The 22,367-nt window shown below is 34.2% G+C and overlaps 2 protein-coding genes across 2 annotated transcripts in view; one reads left to right on the forward strand and one right to left on the reverse strand.

Moving 5' to 3' along the window:
* The first annotated feature begins 6,205 nt into the window (after positions 1–6,205).
* Positions 6,206–14,790, forward strand: LOC107590511 (mitochondrial-processing peptidase subunit beta-like). The gene is made up of 13 exons (XM_016279279.1): positions 6,206–6,775; positions 7,029–7,145; positions 8,678–8,764; positions 8,845–8,974; positions 9,053–9,251; positions 10,882–10,961; positions 11,076–11,182; positions 12,121–12,264; positions 12,341–12,501; positions 12,573–12,658; positions 13,304–13,392; positions 14,395–14,470; positions 14,658–14,790. The coding sequence occupies exons 1-13, from the start codon at positions 6,695–6,697 to the stop codon at positions 14,720–14,722; spliced, it is 1,422 nt and encodes a 473-aa protein (XP_016134765.1). The 5' UTR covers positions 6,206–6,694; the 3' UTR covers positions 14,723–14,790.
* Positions 14,791–14,865: 75 nt separating this feature from the next.
* LOC107590541 (dnaJ homolog subfamily C member 2-like) overlaps positions 14,866–22,367 on the reverse strand; it is a 9,119-nt gene continuing 1,617 nt past the window's right edge. Inside the window, exons 2-12 of the mRNA XM_016279350.1 lie at positions 21,881–22,071; positions 21,688–21,797; positions 20,959–21,050; positions 20,674–20,888; positions 20,501–20,589; positions 20,345–20,414; positions 18,952–19,148; positions 18,765–18,865; positions 18,578–18,688; positions 16,814–16,974; positions 14,866–14,948 (exon numbers count right to left, since the gene is read on the reverse strand). Of these exons, the coding sequence (XP_016134836.1) occupies positions 14,880–14,948; positions 16,814–16,974; positions 18,578–18,688; positions 18,765–18,865; positions 18,952–19,148; positions 20,345–20,414; positions 20,501–20,589; positions 20,674–20,888; positions 20,959–21,050; positions 21,688–21,797; positions 21,881–22,071 (1,406 nt within the window). The 3' untranslated portion in view covers positions 14,866–14,879. The remainder of the gene's footprint in view (positions 14,949–16,813; positions 16,975–18,577; positions 18,689–18,764; positions 18,866–18,951; positions 19,149–20,344; positions 20,415–20,500; positions 20,590–20,673; positions 20,889–20,958; positions 21,051–21,687; positions 21,798–21,880; positions 22,072–22,367) is intronic.

The following is a 22,367-nucleotide window of genomic DNA, read 5'->3' on the forward strand; positions in this document are numbered from 1 at the left end:
GCGGTGTTCATTTTGTTTTAAAAAAAGAATTTTTTTCTGTGTTTAACAAATAAAAAATGTTGTATGAAGTGCTTGTTGTTCTCTGCAAATTGAATTATGAACGTGGTAATTTGTCTCATGCATTGCCATTGTCGAGAGACTATTCTTTAACAGATTTATACACATAAGAGATCTAAAACCTTGTAGTTTTATTCTTATTTTATCACTCTGTTTATCCAACGAAAATTTGAAGACATGGAATGTTGCAATTGAACAAATGTTTTGGTTGGTTCTGAACCAACTTAAAAACATGTTTGGAAAAAAAAGAGGAAATATTAAATTTAATATATTAAGCTGTTGTAAGAAAGACCAACAAGTGAATATTATTATTTTTTGGCTGTTATAAAGTGAATAACTTTGAGTGCTGCCATCTTCCGGGCATATAAGCAAATTTAATGTGCAGAAACTGATTTTGATATCACTTCTTCGTGGTGATAAAGAACTTAGCTTTTTTATTAACACACATATTTATAAAATAATAATAAATACAATTTATATATTTTTATAGTTTTACAGATAATCCTTATAAATCCATTTTCTAATCGATAGGTATTTAGATTTTGTGTATGTATGTGTATATATATATATATATATATATATAAAAAAAATTTTAAATATAAATTCTTGTGTATAGTTGAATTTATATAAAAATTTTAAGTTGTTAGTATGTGTGTATGGGTATAAAACCTAGCTTTTTTATTAATACACATATTTATAAAACAATAATATAATTTTTTTTGTTGTATTTTCATAATTTTCTTTTCCACTACATTACTGCTTTGCCGCGAACACGCTGATTAGCGCGTGACGTGTCCGTCCTTCCATCCAATAAGAACGCGTCTTCTTAAGAACGTCAACAGAACAGTATGGCGGCGGTCGTCCAGGTGGAATTTTTTCCTGCAGATTTGTATGAAAACGAGAGTCATTACCGAGGTAAGAGAATACAGAGTATTATTTATACCGTCTAGAACTGTCAAATATTAAGAAAAAAATACTACTCAGGCTGTCAGTCGGGTGAAAAAAAAAATAATACAGACGAAGGTCATGATGCTTTCTGTACTGTCTTACAGCTGCCCAGCATTATTGTCATGTGTACGTCCCCCAAAACGTCCCATTTTGGTGTCCACATCAAATTAAATTGACAAAAGTGACTTCATATGCATAGAAAGCATATATATAAATTCAAGTAAAGTGTCTACTTTAAGGTTTCAAATAACTTCTGTCAAAATAAAATGTCAAAATAGGGGTGAAATAATGTCCATGGTCATTCAAAGTAACAGATCTATTTATATAAATTAAACCACATACTTATTCTGAGCTGTACTGATTAAAATATATACAAGAAGTAATCATACTAAATGTATTATATTTTATACTTTTTTTTTTTGGTTTGAAGGATAGTGGTAAAGTTAAAATTACAATTAATTATTTTTGAGGGCTGAACTGTGATTATTAAATAGTCTTTTAATGTCATATAATGATTTTTGTACTAAATATGCCAGACAAGATTTTTTTGGTGTTTAAACTATAGTTAGACTGAATTTCTTTTTAGTGGGTGTCATCTGTAAAACATGTTAAAAATGTGTGATAGTCATTATTTTTTGCTCAGAAAAAAATACAATTAAACAGTGCACATTCTAAGCTTTATTAAACTTTTATTGTTTTGATGCTTAAAAAACCCTTTTTATCTTTGACCCATATACTGTTTTATGCTAGACTTAATTTCATATTCTGTATGCACTGTAATGCCTAAAAGTTAATTAGTTTTATATAAAATTAGTAACTGGACTTGTAAGACGAATGCAAAAGACAGAAAGAGATCTTCAGACAGAATTTTGTCTCTACCAATAATAAAAAATAATGGCACACTATAAAAGCTATGACTATTATATGAATACATTGAACACTGACTATAGGCCAGAAGTTTTGACATCTTGTGTAATGAAATGTTTTGAGAGGTATGGTGTCTATTTAAAGACAGACGTAAACTCAGTGCTTGACCCATTACAGTTTGCTTTTAGGCAGGGCTGTAGTACAGAAGATGCTGTTAACACTTTCACTAATGTTTTAAATATTAGTGTTAGGCCTATGCACATCTGTTGTTTGTTGATTTTAGTTAAGCTTTTAACACAGTTAAGCCCCACTTTCTCATTCATAAACTGAAGACAAAGTGTAAACCACCTTTTTAATCACTAACTAAACTGGCTTTAACTAATTTAGCTAACAGATTAACAAATTAATTGTACTTTATCCTTTTTACGTTGTATACTAATGATTGATCCTAATAACTTCATAGTAAAATTCTCAGATAACTCCGCTTTTCTATGAAAATACTGATCCGTCAGTGTGTTTTTCAGAGGTGGCAAGGTTTGTAGAATATTGTTACTTATGCTGCCTTCACATGCTATCACAAATGTCCTACTTTCCACTTCTGAAGTCGTAATTATGAGTTTGTCATGTTCAAGTGTTTTATTGTCAGAAAGAGTAGGAATCTTATAGAGGACACCATGTTCATTCTCGCCTATTTCTTGGGGAAATCTTATTAAAGGGATAATTCACCCAAAATGAAAATTTGCTGTTAATTGACTCACCCTCAGGACATCCAAGATGTAGGTGACTTTTGTTTTTTCTTCTTCTTCAGTAGGACAGTAAAGGGACTTTTAGTTGAAAGCGTGGCTCTTGGTGATTCATAAAATGCACGTCAATGGGTAACATACATAACATACGGGCAACACAAAATGAATACCCGTAGCTATTATGAAATTATCAGTCTGTGGAAGAAATTGAACATTATTTACAACATTATTACCTGTAATCCAGAGCCTCAGACACACGAGGAAATCTGATTATTTTCCGTGAGCTGGTTCTTTTGGGCAGTATGTTTCAATGAACCTGTTCAATTCACTGGTTTGTTTACATAATCAGGCAATACTCCGTTATATTATTAAGGCACCCAATAATGATGTGAAACATGGATGTTTTACATGTCTAAAGCATATAAAGTGAATAAACAAATCTTCATTAGCTGAAACTATGGTCCTTCTAACGTTTTTGCATTCGAATGAGGATTTTTATTTTAAATTCAATGAATATTCGAAATTCTAATTTTTTTTGACATCCCTAGTACAGGTTATCAGTAGGAATGTACAATAATTAAAAAAAATGTTTTATGCCTAACTCAAAATGTTACACAACAAATAAATGTTATTTTATTAATGCAAGGGTAGGCATAGGGATTTGTATTTTTTAGGGAGTGTTTTATGTATTATGCATTGTTGTATTAATTGTTTATGGATCCAATCGTCAGTGTAAACACACCTTGGGTCCAAGACTAATTTTTCATTTCATTTAGTTTCATTCCTTAAATGTACACTCAAGGTTGAATGGCAGTAAATGCCGACATGATTGTACCTATACCAAAAGTATAATTGCATGATTGTTTTGTATCCATAATGCAAGAAAATAAATAACTTTTGTAATACTGCTGTAAAGTGTTAGTTGATGTTATAATCTCCATTGACACTTGTCACGTCTGAATAAAAAGTAAACTTCTTAACATGTACCCGAAGTCTCTTATACATGTATTTGTATCTAGTTTTCTCATGTTCTTTGCCATGTGTTTACTGACATTCTGCTGTGATCATTAGCATTTAAAAGATTGTCAACACTTTGTCAGAAATGCTTCAGAACTGTTGATTGTATGCATTTGTGTGTTCAAAATAAATTGACAAGTGAAATGTATGTCTCTGTGTTAAATACAATGATGACCATGTGGTGACAAAAATATTTTTAGAAGGTTAGTGAGTGAACTGTAGCCACAGAGTGCTTAAGCTTTGCATCCACACATTTCACACAATCACAGACTAGATGTAACAAAGTTATTAGTAATTGCCAAGCTGAAACAAACTGGTGAGGTTTGTTAAGCAATATTAATCCCTCTCACTCGTCTCGACTCTTTTCTGGAGCTTGTTACAGGGATCAGTCTTCATCCACTCCTTCATGTTAAGGATCCAGTGGCTCAGGAGATGAAGATCTTTTGTTCAAAAAGGTTCATCCATATCCGTGTGTTCCAGTATCCTTCTTTTTGGAGTAGCCCGGATCCAATCCCAGGCCGTTCAGGAATTTCTTTCAGCCAGTCCGTGTTTTTTTTAAACCACCACTAGAATCAAAGAAGATATGCCCCCCCAAAAAAGAAGGGTTGATGTGAATGTGCCAATGGCTCTGTGGTAAGGTCATGGCCTTCCATGTGGAGGGCCATGGTTCGAATCCCGGCTGAGATGCTGAAGCAGGTCTCCGGAAGATCAGGTGAGACCGAGGAGCATCCAGTCCCAGTGGAAGAAAAACAGCAGAGGAGTGGGAGTTACCCAGATGAGCGAGACACAGAGGATTGAGAAGAAGGAATTAAAAAAATGATACATTTGATGCATAATCACTGCTGGTCATTCTGAGGGTGCTTTTCTCTTTCTGTGCTTTCACAGTCCACTTCTCTACTGCTAAGGCCTGTCCTCTTCCTGTCCTGCCATCTCCACCATTGTTCCTCTCTTTGCAGCTCACAATCAGGTGTCCATTTCTGCCCTTTTACCGTGTCTAGGCCGGATTTGAACAAGCATCCTTCCGTTCAGGTAGAACATGCTCTTACCACTGAGCCACTGGCACTTTCACACTTATTATGCTTTTTTTTGGAGTGTTGTCTTTTATAATTGGTCAAAAATTAAAGTTAAATCTTTGCAGGAGTGAGATTTGAACCCGGGTTCCCACATGAAGGCGCAACGCTCCGACTGCTGAGCTACTGGGGATTCTTTGAATTTAGAGTTCTGTCTTTCTTTTGAAGTGTTTTTCTGCTATGAACAAGCCTTTGGCAACCAGTCAGCAGAGGTCATTGACAAGTCTAGAGCACATACTCTTGAGATCTAATGTTTGTTCATTTTGCTTGCATGTGATTTGAACTCATGGCCTTGATCAGATGAGCTACAAGAACACATGGCAGAGGACAGGCAGTTGAACATTTCAACCCTAGAAAACCTCCAAGACCACAAGAGACGCTGAACTTCACAAGTGCAAATTGATTGTTCAGATAGTGAGTTTTTAATCGAAAACTACCACATACATCCTGGCATCAACTAACCCAGCTTAGTTTTGCAGAATGTTTATTGAGACTAACAGCTTATTTATTTAGCATATGATGTTCATTGTCACTCTGTTTATGATTTGAGACACAGGTGAACTCTATGTCTGTTATAAACACAAACACCCAAAATATTACTAAACTAAACCGTCTATTAATGCTTTGAGAAAATACTTGTCTTCCAATTTAAAGTGTTTATTACAAGTGACAAACTACTTTCACACAGTAGCATCATTCAGACATGAAAATTAGATTGAAAATTCATAGTAATTTCCAGCAGAGCCATACACATTTTTGATTATATAACTTTTATTAAAAGTACAAAACATATTCAAGCAGTTTAGAAAAGACATGCAAGGCAAGTTTACTTATATAGCACATTTCATACACAAAGGGAATTCAAAGTGCGTTACATAAACATGATACAAAAGCAGTAGTCATAAAAACATGAAAATATATACAACAATAACGACTGTAATAGGCAAAGTATAATGGAACATTTTCAATGATTATGAGTGAAGTTTATACCACGTGCATTTGTTTTTACTTTTATTCAGAGCTGCCATCTGGTGGTCATAAGACATAATATCATTTTTATTATAGAAATACACTATAGAAAACGTCCTGTTGAAAAAATAAATAAAACAACAAGGACAACGTTTGAATGCAGATCCACGTGTGAGATGACATTAAAATAAATATATCAGAATAAAATAAACTGTTATAATAGTGTTTTATAATGAATATATATCAATGCAACTTAAATAGTACCTTATAGATTACTTATAATAGTGCTTATTGTAATAATATATAATATTGTGTCACGCCCACTGGAGTCTCATCAATAAGTCACAGTTGATCACAGCACAAATACATACATACTTTGGTCTTTTACCTTAAACTTACTTAATTGCCAAGGCAACATTATATAAGCTTATATCATTAAAGATAATAAATCACTATACAAATTACTTTAAAAAAATGCAATTACCATTTGTATAAATGTCTCAAATAATAAATAAATAAATGGTGTATGAGTATCTTTAACTTACTCGGAGCTGCCATGTGGTGGTCGTATAAGTGAACTTATCTTGTTTCAGTATTATTTACATCCAATAATGACTGTTCACTAGGGTTTCTAAATATGTCTGGCAAATATTCCATGTATTTTTAAATTAAAATATTAAGTAATAATTTTAGATCAATCATGCCACACTGCATGTTTGCAAAAACATCGAATAAATGTCTCACAAATACAAATTTGGTGTATGTGTTTTTCACTTTGACTCAGAGCTGGCGTCTGCTGGTCATACAAGTGAGTTGAATCATGTAGTTTGACATTTCGCCACAAGACGGCGTAAAAATGAGAAGATCAAGCGGTGGATGTGCTGAAACCAATTCTCCATGTGACCCAAATTATCCACACAAAAAAGGGAATAATTATTAGTCTGTGCCGGAAGCACGTTGCATGACGTAAGCGTTCTTCTGTCCAATCGGAACGCGTCTCCGTGACAGCGTCACCCAAACAGCATGGCGGCGTCCGTACAGCGTTTCGGCGCAGCAGGGAGACACTTTATAAAGAATTTATTGAACACAAGAACCTTTAACAGGGTGAGAGATTACAAACACATGATTAATATCATTTAGAACTGCCAAAATATCGAAAACAAAGTCTTGGCAATCATTTAAAACAGTCGGGTTGAGACTGGCGTGGCTGCTGGTCTCAAGTGATGCAAACGCACATCATAATACGAAAACATTTAATTTATTATTACTCGAAACCGTTTTGATATTTACCTTTTATATCCTGCTGAGTGAATCATGGTTATATCGCATGATTTAAGGCGTGTTGTCTGTATTTCAGACCAGATCGACTCAGGCTGTCAGTCAGGTGGATTTAAATGTACCTGAGACGAAGGTCACGACCCTTGATAACGGGCTCAGGGTGGCATCTGAAGACTCTGGTCTGACCACATGCACGGTGAGTTCAGCATCAGCTCAGGTGGCTGAGGAATCTGATGATCCAACATTAAAATTAGGGTGACAAATTTATTAGGGTGTTTCTTAAAAAAGGGGTTGAGGGAGTGTCTCCTTATGACTTGTTTTTGTGGGAGGTTCCCACACGCCCATGTCTGAAATTGTGATAAGAACAAGACAGACCCAAAGAGGATGAGGTTTATTTCATGAGGAAAAGGCATTTTTTATTGCATGTCACAGCAGTCACATCTTAATACACCAAGTGTGTTTTAATTATCTTTTTGTGACAAACGAAGTGCAAATTAATAACAACAAACAAGTATACGGTGTCTGTATGTGTTCAAATATATGTGAAATTAGAGTTAAGATAACACAACATTGCAGCATAACCCAATAAAATGTAATTAGACATTTTTACAAGCTCTTTGTATCAAAATGTGATATGCAATGTATAATGGACAATCAACAATGAACTTTCACCTTCTTCCCTGTAGCATTTTAGTATTATTTATATCCTATTATAGTTAATCAGTATTTTGAATTGGCTTTTATTTTTATATTTTTATTTGTTATTTTTGTAGTAATTGATTTTTTTTTTTAAATTCTATTTATGCTACATTTATTTTTATTATTTCATTTTTAGTTTTAATTTATTTCCAGTTAGTTAGTCATTTTGTTGTTTTAACTCAAACTTAGTTGCCAAGACAACATTTCTATTTTCCCTTTACTTTTCATTTAATTTTATTGTATTTTATTTCAGCCTTTTTAAATTAACAAAATATTTTAATAGTTTTAAACCTTGTTGAAAAGGCATTTTCATTAGAGCATTTGTATCAAAAATGATACCTGAAACGATAGTAGATACACTTAAAAGAGATTTAAATATTTTTATTACAGAAAACAACTTGCGGTGAAATGTAAACCTTGTTAGCTACTTAGACCGTGCATTAAATATATAAATAGTCAATATAAAAATGTACTAATAATAATAATGAAAAATTAGTAATAATAATAATAACAGAAAAGGCATAAAGTAGAATTGGGGGGAAAAATTCTGTGAGAGGAAGTAAATGATCACAGAATTTACCCTAAAAAATCTAAATACGGAGAAATCAAGTAAACTACACCTTTTCCATTGAGATGACAGACAAAAATGGCCCAATTTTCCTAAATTTGCCCTATCCTGATCACATGATCCAGGTTGGTCTGTGGATTGTTTTATTACAGAAAACAACTTGCAGTGAAATGTAAACCTTGTTAGCTACTTAGACCGTGCATTAAATATATAAATAGTCAATATAAAAATGTACTAATAATGATAATAATAATGAAAAATTAGTAATAATAATAATAACAGAAAAGGCATAAAGTAGAATTGGGGGGAAAAATTCTGTGAGAGGAAGTAAATGATCACAGAATTTACCCTAAAAAATCTAAATACGGAGAAATCAAGTAAACTACACCTTTTCCATTGAGATGACAGACAAAAATGGCCCAATTTTCCTAAATTTGCCCTATCCTGATCACATGATCCAGGTTGGTCTGTGGATTGATGCTGGAAGCCGATATGAAAATGAGCACAATAATGGTACAGCCCACTTCCTGGAGCACATGGCATTCAAGGTACGAGAAATGATAAGAAATGTGTCTGAATACTAAAACAATTCAGTCTAGAAAGCATCAAATCGGTTGCTGTGTTTCAGGGCACCAGGAAGAGGTCGCAGCTGGACCTGGAGCTGGAGATCGAGAACATGGGAGCTCACCTGAACGCGTACACCTCCAGAGAGCAGACGGTGTACTACGCTAAAGCTTTCTCCAAAGATCTGCCCAGAGGTAAACCATCAAACGCAAACTCATCATGACGGGCAGAACGGCATTATGGGCGTGCTGTAAATGCGTCTCTGTTGGCAGCGGTGGAAATCCTGGCAGACATCATTCAGAACAGCACGCTGGGAGAGGCCGAGATCGAGCGCGAGCGTGGCGTCATTCTCCGAGAGATGCAGGAAGTGGAGACCAACCTGCAGGAAGTGGTCTTCGATTACCTGCACGCTACAGCCTATCAGGAAACACCTCTCGGGAGAACCATCCTGGGGCCTACGGAGAACATCAAGTACGTGTCACTCGTTTACAGTCCAGCTGTCCTCAGTTTAAGACACCAGAGATTAAAAAAAATTATAAATGTGACCCTGGACCACAAAACTCAAATTTGTCGAAAATTGAGATTTATACTTCATCTGAAGGCTGAATAAATAATCTTTCCATTGATGTATGGTTTGTTAGGATCGGACAATATTTGGTCGAGATACAACTATTTGAAAATCTGGAATCTGAGGGTGCAAAAAAATTGAAATATTGAGAAAATCATCTTTAAAGTTTAAAGTAAGTTTTGATATATTTACGGTAGGAAATTTACAAAATATCTTCATGGAACATGATCTTTACTTAACATCCTAATGATTTTTGGCATAAAAGAAAAATCAATAATTTTGACCCGTACAATGTATTTTTGGCTATTGCTACAAATATCCCCCAGCGACTTAACACTGCTTTAGTGCAGGGTCACAAATGATTAATCACAGTACATTAGGACAGTTGTTTTGTATTACTAGCTTACAAGTTTTCAGTAATGTTATTTTAAATATGCAAATGATGCTAATTAAAGATGCACTAATTTACACACTTTTCACTAACAAAGCCAGGTTCAAAATGCTTGTCATTTTGTTGTTATTAAAGGTTGGATGTTGTGCTTTTGTTCATTTTATTAGCTTTTTTAAAATTTATTTACTGCTTACATTTAATTTATTTTTATTAGATTTTTAAAATTTATTTCTAGTTATTTCAGTTCCATACAACATTTCTAATTTTCATTTAGGTTTTTCATTTCCGAATTTTCAGTTAACAAAAATGTAAATAGTTCTATTTTTAGTAAATGATAATAACCGTTTCATTAGAGCAACTCTTTTTACATAACACATTTTAATTTTTTAAACATTAAGAATTACGTTTAATTTATTTCTGTTTCAGTTTTTGATTTATTTCCAGTTAGTCATTTTGGTGCTTTAACTAAAACAAATGTTTTAATGATTTTAGTTGATGATAGTAACCCTGCTTCTTACCGCTCATTGTTGAAAATGCATTTTCAATTATCAATGCAATTTTGGATTTCTCTTTTTTTTTTAATCACTCCATAAATCAGAAAATACTGTCAACAGCCTGAAAAAAATACAATTTGTGACCCTGCCTGTGAAAACCCAGCTAAAGTCATTTTTTTAGATTTACGGTTTTCTACATAAAATCATCCTTCATAAAGATGTAGAACATTCTGTGAAAATATAACCTTTATATCTTTAATATTGACTGAGTAAGGCCATGTCAAAGATTGGAATCATAGTGAAATTTAACTTTGATGCTTGTTATCTCATAATTAGATTTTGAGACTTTAGCCTGGATTTCACAGACAGCGTCACATTTCACCACGTTTTTAGGAATAAAATAAATCAGGCAAATTATATACGAACAAACCCTTTTGCAAAACCCTTCAAAATATAGATAGAAATAAAAATATGTATTGTAACTGAAATCTACAGATGCATATAGATAAAGTGTAATGAAATAAACACTTAAATGTGCATTTTGTATGTTTGCTTCACTTTAGTCTGAATGTTATGGAAGCAAAATAGCCAAAAAAAACTCAAAATTGTGCAGTGCATGAAAAACAGTGCTGTTTTGATATTCTGCAGAACTATAAATCGAGGGGATCTGGTGGAATACATCACAACACACTACAAGGGCCCGAGGATTGTATTAGCTGCAGCCGGAGGTAAAGCAGCATCACTGAACGTGTACATGTCTTGTCCTTTGGTTTAACTGTTAGCTCTGTTACTGGCTCAGAGTTTGACCTTTAATAAACCAGCACTGTTTCTCCGTCTTTCAGGAGTGTCACATAATGAGCTCATCGATTTGGCTAAATATCATTTTGGAAAGCTGCCGGCTAGATACAGCGGAGAGACTTTACTGCCCTGCCATTTCACCGGCAGTGAGGTAAACAGACTTCTTATAATTATAATTCATTACACATAGGAATATTTTGAGTTAATCCAGCTCAAACTTTTGTGACAACCCATCAGTTATGACAGAAAATAATTAGCATTCATTCCTCACTTTGTCAAAATCATGTTGACAGTAATGCACTTACATTAGACGATTCTTAGGCTTCTAATGTAAGTGTAGTATTGTAAATGCAATTCGATTCTCTTTACGAACTGAGGGACTGTTATTAAAGTGCCCATATTATTTTCGTCATCTGCCAGAATACATTTACATGATTAAAAGTTCAAAATAATTTTTGAATCCTGTACATTGTTGCAGCACCTCTTTTCAAAGCGGTTTTAGTTCCTGTCTCTTTAAACCCAGCCTTTCTGAAAAGCCAAGTCAATTTATTTTTATTTTAGTTAGTTTTCATTTCCATTTAGTAATTTTAGTGCTTAAACTTAATTCATTTAGTTGCTAAGGCAACATTTCTCATTAAGTTTTTCATCTAATAATTATTTTATTGTAGCCTTAATTCAATTAACAAATGTTTTTCATAGTTTTGTTAATGATGATGATCCAACTTCCTTATAGCTTGTTGCTGAAAATGCTTGTTCATTAAAGCAAGTTACAAGTTTTCTGAAATGTTATGTTTAATATATAAAAACAGGGCATTATATAATTATTATATGCACTAATTTTCATAGAACATAAATCTGAACATTGGATGAAACCAGGTTCAAATTCTTTTGTTTACATTTTTTTATGATGTGCTTTTGTTAATTTAATTAGATTTAGATTTTTAAAAATATTACTATTTAGGTTTATTTTCATTAATAAACTGAAATAATGGTAGGACTACAAACGAGGCATTTAAGGCAGCTGAACTCGTGCACAAACACACTAAATAAGCAAAACATACCTGGAGTTGTGCTCTCGATTCCTCACAGATCCGTGTGCGAGATGATAAGATGCCTCTGGCTCATATAGCCATCGCCATGGAGGCTGTCGGCTGGTCGCATCCAGACACTATCCCGCTCATGGTGGCCAACACGCTCATCGGGAACTGGGATCGCTCGCTCGGCGGCGGGATGGTAGGAGGTGCTTTCACTAAACCGTTACGCTGAAAAAGACCCGAAACACAACTAACCGCACCTTGTTTTCCGTCAGAACTTGTCCGGTAAGCTGGCCCAGATGGCGTGTCAGGGGAACCTGTGCCACAGCTTCCAGTCCTTCAACACCTGCTACACCGACACGGGCCTGTGGGGGCTTTACATGGTGTGCGAACCGGGAACCGTCAGCGACATGATGCGCTTCACGCAGCTGGAATGGTGAGAGCTCCACGTTCACTGGGCTTTCTGTCGAGATGAAAGATGAGCAACTAACACCCGGTTTCCTTTAGGATGTCTCTGTGTACGAGCGTGACTGAAAGCGAGGTGAACCGAGCCAAAAACCTGCTGAAGACAAACATGCTGCTTCACCTGGACGGTAAGAGCAGCGGCGAGCAATAAACAGGGAACACAATTCATCAATATGTTCTCTGAATGAATGTTTCTCTTGGAACTTCCAAGAGATCTCCATTACTTTATTAATTTTACAGACATGACAAATAGAAATAACGTTTACTTTAACTTCTGATCACACTGCAAAAAATTTTTTTGTCTTGTTTTCCAGTGCAAATGTCCAAATTTTCTTAAAGATAGATGCAAAAATTATATATATATATATATATATATATATATATATATACTGTGTGTCGTTTTCTGAGAAATGTATCAATTTCTTTTTTTTTAATCTGCCAATGGAGTCAACTTAATTCAAGGAAAACAAGTTTTTAAACCCCATTGACAGATATTTGTTCTTGTTTTAAGCATAAACTCACTAAATTGTAATTTCTCAAAAAACAACACGTCATATCTTCGTTTGCATCTCAAGTAAATGTATCTTGATTTAAGGATGTTTAGATACTTGTACTGGAAAACAAGACAAAAATACTGACAAGTGCGTGCAACATTTAATGCTGTAACGTTACAAATGTAAGACTTTATTTTGTGGAAGGGCAATTTAAGACTTTTTAAGGCCCACAGAAACCCTGAATAAAGTGATCAGTTTTGGCGTGTTTGTGGTGTCTAGGATCCACTCCCATCTGTGAGGACATCGGCCGGCAGATGCTGTGTTACAGCCGCAGGATTCCTCTGCACGAGCTGGAGGCCAGAATAGATGTGAGTAAATGTACATGCTGACCTTTGACCTGACCCAGTCAAGTGCTTTTATAGCCTTATCCAGACACGAGTAAAAATACGATTGCTTAAAATTCATGCATTCAGTTTATTCACGGTGGACAAGCGAGTTTTATGATCCTGCAAACACGGGAATGTGTTTATTACATGGTCTGACTGTGATCTGCAAACAGAATGTCTGTTATTGCTTGGACAATTAATTATAATTATTATTTAACAATATGAAAATAATATTTGATTTAAATATACTGTTCAAAAATAGGAAACTGACTTTGGTTTAATCGTCTTGCATTTTCTCTCAAAATGGACGTCGTCATTATAAAAATGTGGAATTTAGCAGAAATAAGTTAGTAAATAAGAGGTAAAAAGTCTATTATTGTTTGTACAGTAACATTTATATTTAATTTAACAATAGAAAAATAATATCCTATTTATCATTTAATTATTCCTTTTAGTTTTTCTATTAAAAATAGGGAAAATTACATGACATTATTTAAATGGTTTTCTGTCTTGCATTTTTTTCTCTCAAAATGAAGTGTTATTTTAAAAATATAAAAAATTAGCAGAAATAAGTTAATGCAAACTCTTATTTACATGAAGTATATGACCCAGCTACTTTTTCGCCTCGTATAATTGGTTATGCAGGACTTAATATAAATATTTTAACATTTTTGCTTACCATAATAATAATATTTATTCAAATGCTTATGTTTTTTTTCTTAAAAGCTCCCACTTACTGTAGTGACAGTATTATTCTTGTAAACCGTGTCCGTATTTCAAAAAAAAAAAAAAACGGTATGTTATTTGGTCAGGAATTTTTATGTGGGCGGTGGAAGTCATTTGGGATTCGGACAGCAATTAAAAAATCTAATCAAATAAATAAATCAGACTCGCCCCTGTAAATGCTGAAATGACCTTCCACTGTGAGAAACTATCAGCGTGTGAACAGAGCTTTAGTCTCAATTCTGCTTCTCCTCCTCTCAGGCCATAGACGCCACAACCATCAAAGACGTGTGTATGAAATACATCTATAATAAAGCTCCTGCTATAGCAGCTGTTGGTGAGTATTCATATTTTCTCTATAATATCTGATATTTTCCCAGCTCTGGTCCTGGAGGGTCTTCATAACCAAACACACCCGATTAAACTCATCAGCTGGTTAGTAGACACTCCAGGACCTGAAAGAGAGCAGCGAGATGGGAAATGCTGCTTTCAGTGACTGATAAGCAAATACTTGATGTTTGCAGGTCCGATCGAGCAGCTCCCGGACTATAACCGCATCCGCAGCGGCATGCATTGGTTTCGGCCGTGAGGAAGTGAAGCAGTACAGCGTCTGCGCATTAACAGTCACAAACAAGAGAATTTAGGATGTGCTTTTTTTCATGTTTATTTTAATATAAAATAAAGAAGAACACAATAAAGTTAAAAGACCAAGTTTGTGTGTGTTTTCTTTCCCTGCAGCACTTTTGTCATTTCTTGTTTTTAGCAGTGACCTGCTCCTGGGCGGCTTTCTTAGCCTTTATCATCTCCACCAGCTCCTGCAGAAACACAGAGAGAGAAGCACATCAACATCTGCACGTGGAGATCAGCGTTTACATTATGATAAGAGTGTGTGTTACACACAATGTTATAAGATATTTTTTAATTTTATTAATAATAATTATTACTATTAATGTTATTAATTAATAACAATAAACATTAATAATTACTATTAAAAAGTTTTTTTTATTAATTAAATGGCACCTTCTAAAACTACATTATTAATCAGCATGCATTATAATAAGAGTGTGTTACAGACATCAAATTTATTACTACAACCATTTAATAAATGCATTTTTGTAATTACATGGCACCTCGTTTAATTCTACATTAATCATATTAAGTGTAATAGATTACTTAATACTTAAATAATAATAATTGTTAAATTTTTCTCTAAATAATAATAATTTGTATTATTATTTAGAAAATGTTATTACTTTGCATCTTATTCTAATTTAATATTTATTTCTGTAATACTTTGGCAATTAGCTTGCATTATAATAAATGTTATAATAATTATATCCATAAGTAGTAGTTATTTTTAATTGTACTAATTAATAATAATTATGATTATTATCGTTGTTAGTATTATTATTATAACTAATTTAATAGTTTTATAATAAAGATCTTGCATACTTGGCACCTTATTCTAATTCTACCTTATTTATATTTGTTTTTGCTTATTTCTTTGTTCTGTGTATTAATTCTTGGGCAATGCTGTATGTTGACAGTTATGGCAAAATAGTACTTTGAATTGGGGGGGGGGGGGGGGTTTTTTTTTTTTGTTCGATATAGTGCACGATATAGGCACATGCTATGAGTGACGCAGACAGCACACACAAACAGGAACATGAGTGCTGTGCCTGCCTGTGATGAGTCGAATTTAAAATAAACATTTGCATTTGAAGGCAAAAATAGTACAATGAATGTTAGGTGTGCGTCAGGGAGCGTCATCAGTGGAGCACGAGATGCGGTGATGATGATGTAAGCGACATTGTTGCATTTGAATGTTTTATAAGTCTAGCCCACGAGACGCGCCGCTGCTGCGTTATTCATTCAAAATATTAGAGAAATATAGAAGCTCAATACGGAGAAGATCTTGATTAGGTTAAAACCGAAACCAAGCCATTCACACAGATGCATATTCAGCACATTTTTAAGTCGGATAAATATGACTGCTGCACTCACGTCTCACAGAAGAGATGTATAGAAAGCCATGCAAAGTTAAAACAGTTTAAACTTTTAGAAAACACGTCACGAATTTGTTGAGGTTTATTCCGTTTCACTGCATCTCATATGTTTTTAAAGGCAATCTGTGTGAATGGCGCTTCGGCTCTTTGGATTAACCAATGCATAAATACATGATGCTGTTTTGTTCATAATTATGCAATTTACTAAATTATATTTGATTTTTATGAGTTAATTTAGATGTAATGCATGTTTTTTTAATAGAGTTACTTCCTTGCGTTGACAATTTAAATATGCTGCATTATTTTGCTCATTGCGCCCTCCTGTGGCTTCGGGAGACAAGACAAGTTTCTTTAAGACCTATTTAATCTGCATATAAACATTAGAAATTAGATATTTAATTTTTATTTTGTGTTCGATTGTTAAAAACAAAAAATATTTGTTGTTTGTCTCAATAAATTGGGTTAATTTAAAAATACAGTGGTTAAATTAAAAAAAAAATTCTATTGCTCTTGGTGTAAAAAAAAAAAGTCAATAATTATCGATACCGAACGATATGAAACATTATATCGTTGATACATTTTTTAGCTATATCGCCCAGCCCTAGTTTTTTTTGTGTTGCACAACCCTGTCAGTTTTTGATGAATGATGCAGAAGCTCAACCGGAGCCGCTCACCTTGTATCTCTTCATGCAGTCTTTCTTGGAGCGTCCGGGCACGGCGTCAGAGATCTTCTCCCAGCGCTCCGCCGTGTTCACCGGGTACGTCTTCAGCGCCTGCTCCAGAAGCTTCTGCTCCTCTGTGGTCCAGGGGGAGGAGTTGGATTCAGCGCCTACAGCTGGAAGAAACAATTATGTTCAGAATGGGACTGTTTCTGCAGCACATATACTGTGATGACTCATAGGACTGCACTGCTGCAGGATAAATCATATTTTAATCATGATCACCATTTATGCTTCTCTCGATTTAAGCGTAATCATTTGCATTTTGCAATGGTAAGAAGCCTCCACAAGCTTTCGTGGCTGCGGTTGCCAGATGCCAAGAGTTTAAATCCCCCAATCAGAGCTTTTTTCATAAACCAATAGATTTTCTGCCCAGTGGTTTAATCTTAATTTATTTTTACAAAATAATCATGACTATTAATTAGCCTGCATTATAAGTGTAACAGACATTATAATACTAATAACAATAATTTATGCATTTTGCAAACGCTTTTATCCAAAGCTTCAGGCTATATATTTTTTACCAGTATGTGTGTTCCCTGGGAATTGAACCCACGACCTTTTGCGCTGTTAACGCAATGCTCTACCACTGAGCCACAGGAACATAATTATATAATATTATTATTATTATTAGGAATATTATAAAAAACAATCTTTTGTTTCAAAATGCTAATTACTTGGCACATCATTCTAATTCGACCTCGTTAATAAAAGTGTGTGCCAAAGACATTATAATATGATTATAATTTAGGTATTTTTAATTTATTATTAATATTAATAAAAAATATTTTATTAATTACTTGGCACCTTATTGTGTGATATGGATATATTAATAATTATAATTAAAAATCAGTATAATTAATATTCATAATTTATTGTTATTATTATAAAAAAATATATTTAATTAATTACTTGGCACCTTTTTCTAATTCTACCTTACTAATCAGCTTGAATTACAATAAAAGTGTGTGTTACAGATATAATAAGTATTATAAAATAATTATAATTATTAATAATAATTACAATGTATAATACAATATTTAGAAAATATAGAAAAACAGCTATATCTGCCGTTTATATAAATGGCAGAAATAGAACGGTTACGCGGTAACAGCAGAACACACAGCAGCAGCACCTGACTCTGAAAGGCTCCGCACTCGTGTTTATTTCATGAAATCATCGCCTTTTGAAGTTTAATCGTCACATTAAGCCATATAGCAATTCTGGTCTTTCTGTCCCCAAATTTAAGACCTCCTAAAATCATAATTAAGACTTTCTTGTACAATTTAAGACTTTTTAATGGCCTTAAATTTGATACAACTAAATATAAGACTTTAAGACTTTTAAGCACTCACGGAAACCCTGCTAGAAGTATTAATTTATTAATTAATATTAAAATATGAATAATTGTCATTATTTGTATTGTGTAAAAATGCTTTGGCAATCAGCTTGCATTATAATAAGAGTATTTTATGGATATTATAATTGTAATTATTATAATTAATATTAAGATATAAAAAAATGATTAATAATAATATAGTAGTAATAATAATAATAGTAGTGGTAAATAATGTTTTCTTTTTAAATAATAATCATGTTGTTATAATAATAATAATTATTGTATAAGTAGAAAACAAAATATTATTTACTACCCTGTTATTCTAATTCTACCATATCAATATTCATGATTAACCGTTTAACCATTATCGTGAAACTTACCATCAAACCTCTCTGATGGCACAGCGTTGTCTACAGTCTGAGGAACAACTGAATGCTCCTTCTTGAACTTCTCAAAGGCCTTTCGGTTAATCTCATCTTTCTGGTGAGGATCTGTCGTCAAGAAAAGCGAATTAGCCGTACTACTTCAATCCTGTGTACGGCATAAACCCAAACCGCAGTTACGTACCCAGCTTCTGCAGTGTTTTTGCTTTATTGATGACGTCTTTGGCGGTTCTCTTCACGCCGCTGCTGGAGTGCTGGTTCATGTAGTTGGCGATCACCTCCCACCTGTCCGATCACAGCACATTTCAGTCAGGAGCACGGGATCATCCGTACAGTCTGTGATACAGCAGATGGTTTCCATGGAGACTCACCTGGCGTTGGTTCCGGCGGGAAACAGGTTGACGGCTTTGATGAGCAGCTGCAGGTCTTCCTCATTCCAGCCTCTGTTATTGGCTCCTCCTCCTCCTCCTCCTCCTCCTGCGCTGGTGTGTTCAGCCCCACGCGCCGCCTGCTGCGCCTGCATCTCCGCCTCCTTCTCCTTCTGCATCTGATCCTTCACCTCCTGCACCTGCAAGCACACAAACTAAAACCTCAGAGCAACTTACAGGACCATTCAGAAGTTTCTCTTCAGCAGCGACACATTCAATTAATCAAACGTGGCAGTAAAGTAACTCAATGTTTCTAAAGATTTAGATTTAAAATAAATGCAGTTCTTTTGAACTTTATATTCATCAAAAAATCCTAAAAATATATTAAACTATATGGTTACCAAATGTGATAATTATTATTATTATTATTATTAATAACAAATTATTAAATAATATTTGTTTTGTAAATGTAAAACTAATCATTATTAGCAGTATTTTTTATTTATATTTCAAATAAAATGTTGTTCTTTTTAACTTTCTAGTCATAATTTTTTTTTTTAAATCCTAAAAAATATTATCATGGTTTCCAAATAATAATAATAATAAAAAAAAAATTATATTAAATAATTTTTATAATTGTAATATTATTAGTATTTTTGCTGTTCTTTTGAACTTCCCATTTTAAAAAAAATCTAAATATTCTTATTAATATTATATTTTTAAAATGTATTCATTATAATTATTTTCAAAATGTTATTAATATAATTCTATAAAAATATTTTTACTTGGCACCTTATTCTAATTCTACCTTAATCATTTTTATTATTGCTTAAATTATTTTTTTGTCATTATGTGAAATAATGCTTTGGTAATCAGCTAATCAGCTCATTATAATAAGAGTGTATGTTACTGATATTATAATATTAATTATAATAATATTAATTAGATTTGTCAATTGTATTTATTATTATTAGTAATAAATGATAATTATTAGTATTATTATTCATATTTAAATAAATGCTGTTCTTTAGAATGTTATATTCATCAAAGAATCCTAAAAAAATTTAATCTCTCACGGTTCCCACAAAAATATGTGCAGCACAACTGTTTTCAACACTGATAATAATCAGAAATGTTTCTTGAGCAGCAAATCAGCATATTAGAATGATTTCTGAAGATCATGTGACACTGAAGACTGCAGTAAATTCAGCTTTGATCACAGAAATAAATTACAGTTTAACAGATATTCACATAGAAAACTCACATAGTTATTTTCAATTAAAATAACATTTCACAATTTATACTTTATAAATAAGTGTACATGCACCACAGATTTATAGCTCAACAAAGCAAAGAGTGTAAATAGGGAGCGTTTTGACCGGTTTCTGTTTCTCACCTGATTCTCCAGAGCCGCTTTACTCTGTTCTTTACTCCCAGAGGCCAAAGCTTCATTCAGCGTCTGCAAACTACAAATCAAACCAAAAACCTCAATATTCCTCTCACATGCAGCTGTGTTTGAGAAGTAAAACAACATTATATTTGCAGGCTTCACCTGGTCAGCTCCAAGCGGTCGCAGAGTTTCTCCACCTCCTCCATCATCCTGACGCCGTCGGCTTCATTGTCTGTGAAGTAGCTGTGAGTCTGAGAGAAGCAGAGAGACAGAGATGAGGACGGGAAGCTCTCGGAGAGCTGAATAAGTGTGAGATCGTGTGGAGGGTCTCCTGCCTTGCAGGTCGTCCTGAGCTTCTGCCGCTCTTTCTTGATGGCTTTCTTCTGGGCTTCTTTCTCTTTCTTGGCCTGCTGTGCCGCCTGTCGCACCGCCTCCTCCTCCTTCTCCCTCCGCATCCGCGCCGCCTCCTCCTCCGCCTGACGCGCCTGCACACATACAGCAACGAGAGAGAGTCGCTTACAGACAACATATGCAGAAATATCCATATACACTAGTCAACATTTCAAGTGGATCAAAACCAAAAATCCTAATATATATATATATATATATACACAACTTACCAACGAGCGTCCGTATCCTGTTCATCTCCTCCTTCTTCCTCTGAGCTCGAGAGGCTCGGTTCTGTTTCTCAATCCACCTCCTCTCATCACGACTGACAGACACGCAGCAAAATCACACGCAGACACCACAAAGCACAAAAACAAAACAGTGTCATTTTAGTATAACTGAGATACTATTATAGTTTTAGTTTTAATATTTTTGGTTTAAAGTTTTAGACAAATACCACAAGTACAAAAAGGAAACAGTAATATTTTAGTATTGTTGAGAAATACTTTTTTTATAATATTTTGAATGAGTTTTTAATTATATATATATATATATATATAACATTTCTGATTATCATCAATGTGGAAATCATGAATGAACTGAATCATTTTGAGTTCAGTTAATTTTGAGTTACTTTAAAAATAAAAAATCTTTCTGACCCCAAACTTTTGAAAGGTAGTTTATCACGGTTTCCACAAAAATATTTGGCAACACAACTGTTTTCAACATTGATAATCAGAAATGTTTCTGGAGTGACACTGAAGACTGGAGTAATGATGCTGAAAATTCAGCTTAAATCACAGAAATAAACTACAGTTTAACAGATATTCACATAGAAAACCGCTATATTAAATAGTATTAATATCTAACAATTTTTACTGTATTTATGATCAAATAAATGCAGCCTTGCTGAGCAGAAGAGACAGCTTTCACATTATCTTAATTATTCTAAACCTTTGAGCAGCATTATACAATGATTTCCAAACTCAAACTTACGAGCAGCTTTGATCTGTTTCTGGGTTGCTTTGTACCTGACGTGTGCGAGACCTAAAACAGCGTAGTGATCTTGGTTCTGTAACATCAAGAAAAGCGTGTCAATGCATTCAGTTCCCAGCGTCTCTCAGCTCTGACAGACAGAAGAGCGTCGACACACACCTTCCAGTCTTTGGGGTCCAGTGTCTTTAGCATGGGATACTCCTCCAGCTGCAGCTCCTCGTCCTCCTCTTCCTCAGACAGCTCCTCCTCTTCCTCCAGCTCTTGAAACGAGGCCGACACATTTCGACTCCTGCGCTTCAGAAACGCCTCGAACCAGCGACCCACCGGCTCAACCTGAACCTGCTCTGAGGCTGAGACAAAGATTGTACACATTTCATAAAAAACATACAAAGCACATTGAAGGTAATTTCTTATATTATTTTTTATTCGATTTTGTTATGCTATCCAAAAAGGAACACCACAAAACATAGAACAAATACAACTTTCACACCCCAACACACACACACACACACACACACACACACACACACACACACACACACACAACCGCCGCACAGCGACCGGGAACACCCCACAAGAGCTGCAGTTTTGGAGATGCTCCGACCCAGTCGTCTAGCCATCACAATTTGGCCCTTGTCAAACTCGC

This window comes from Sinocyclocheilus grahami, unplaced genomic scaffold, assembly GCF_001515645.1.
Source record: "Sinocyclocheilus grahami isolate Dianchi unplaced genomic scaffold, SAMN03320097.WGS_v1.1 scaffold129.1, whole genome shotgun sequence".
Classification (NCBI taxonomy): Eukaryota; Metazoa; Chordata; class Actinopteri; order Cypriniformes; family Cyprinidae; genus Sinocyclocheilus; species Sinocyclocheilus grahami.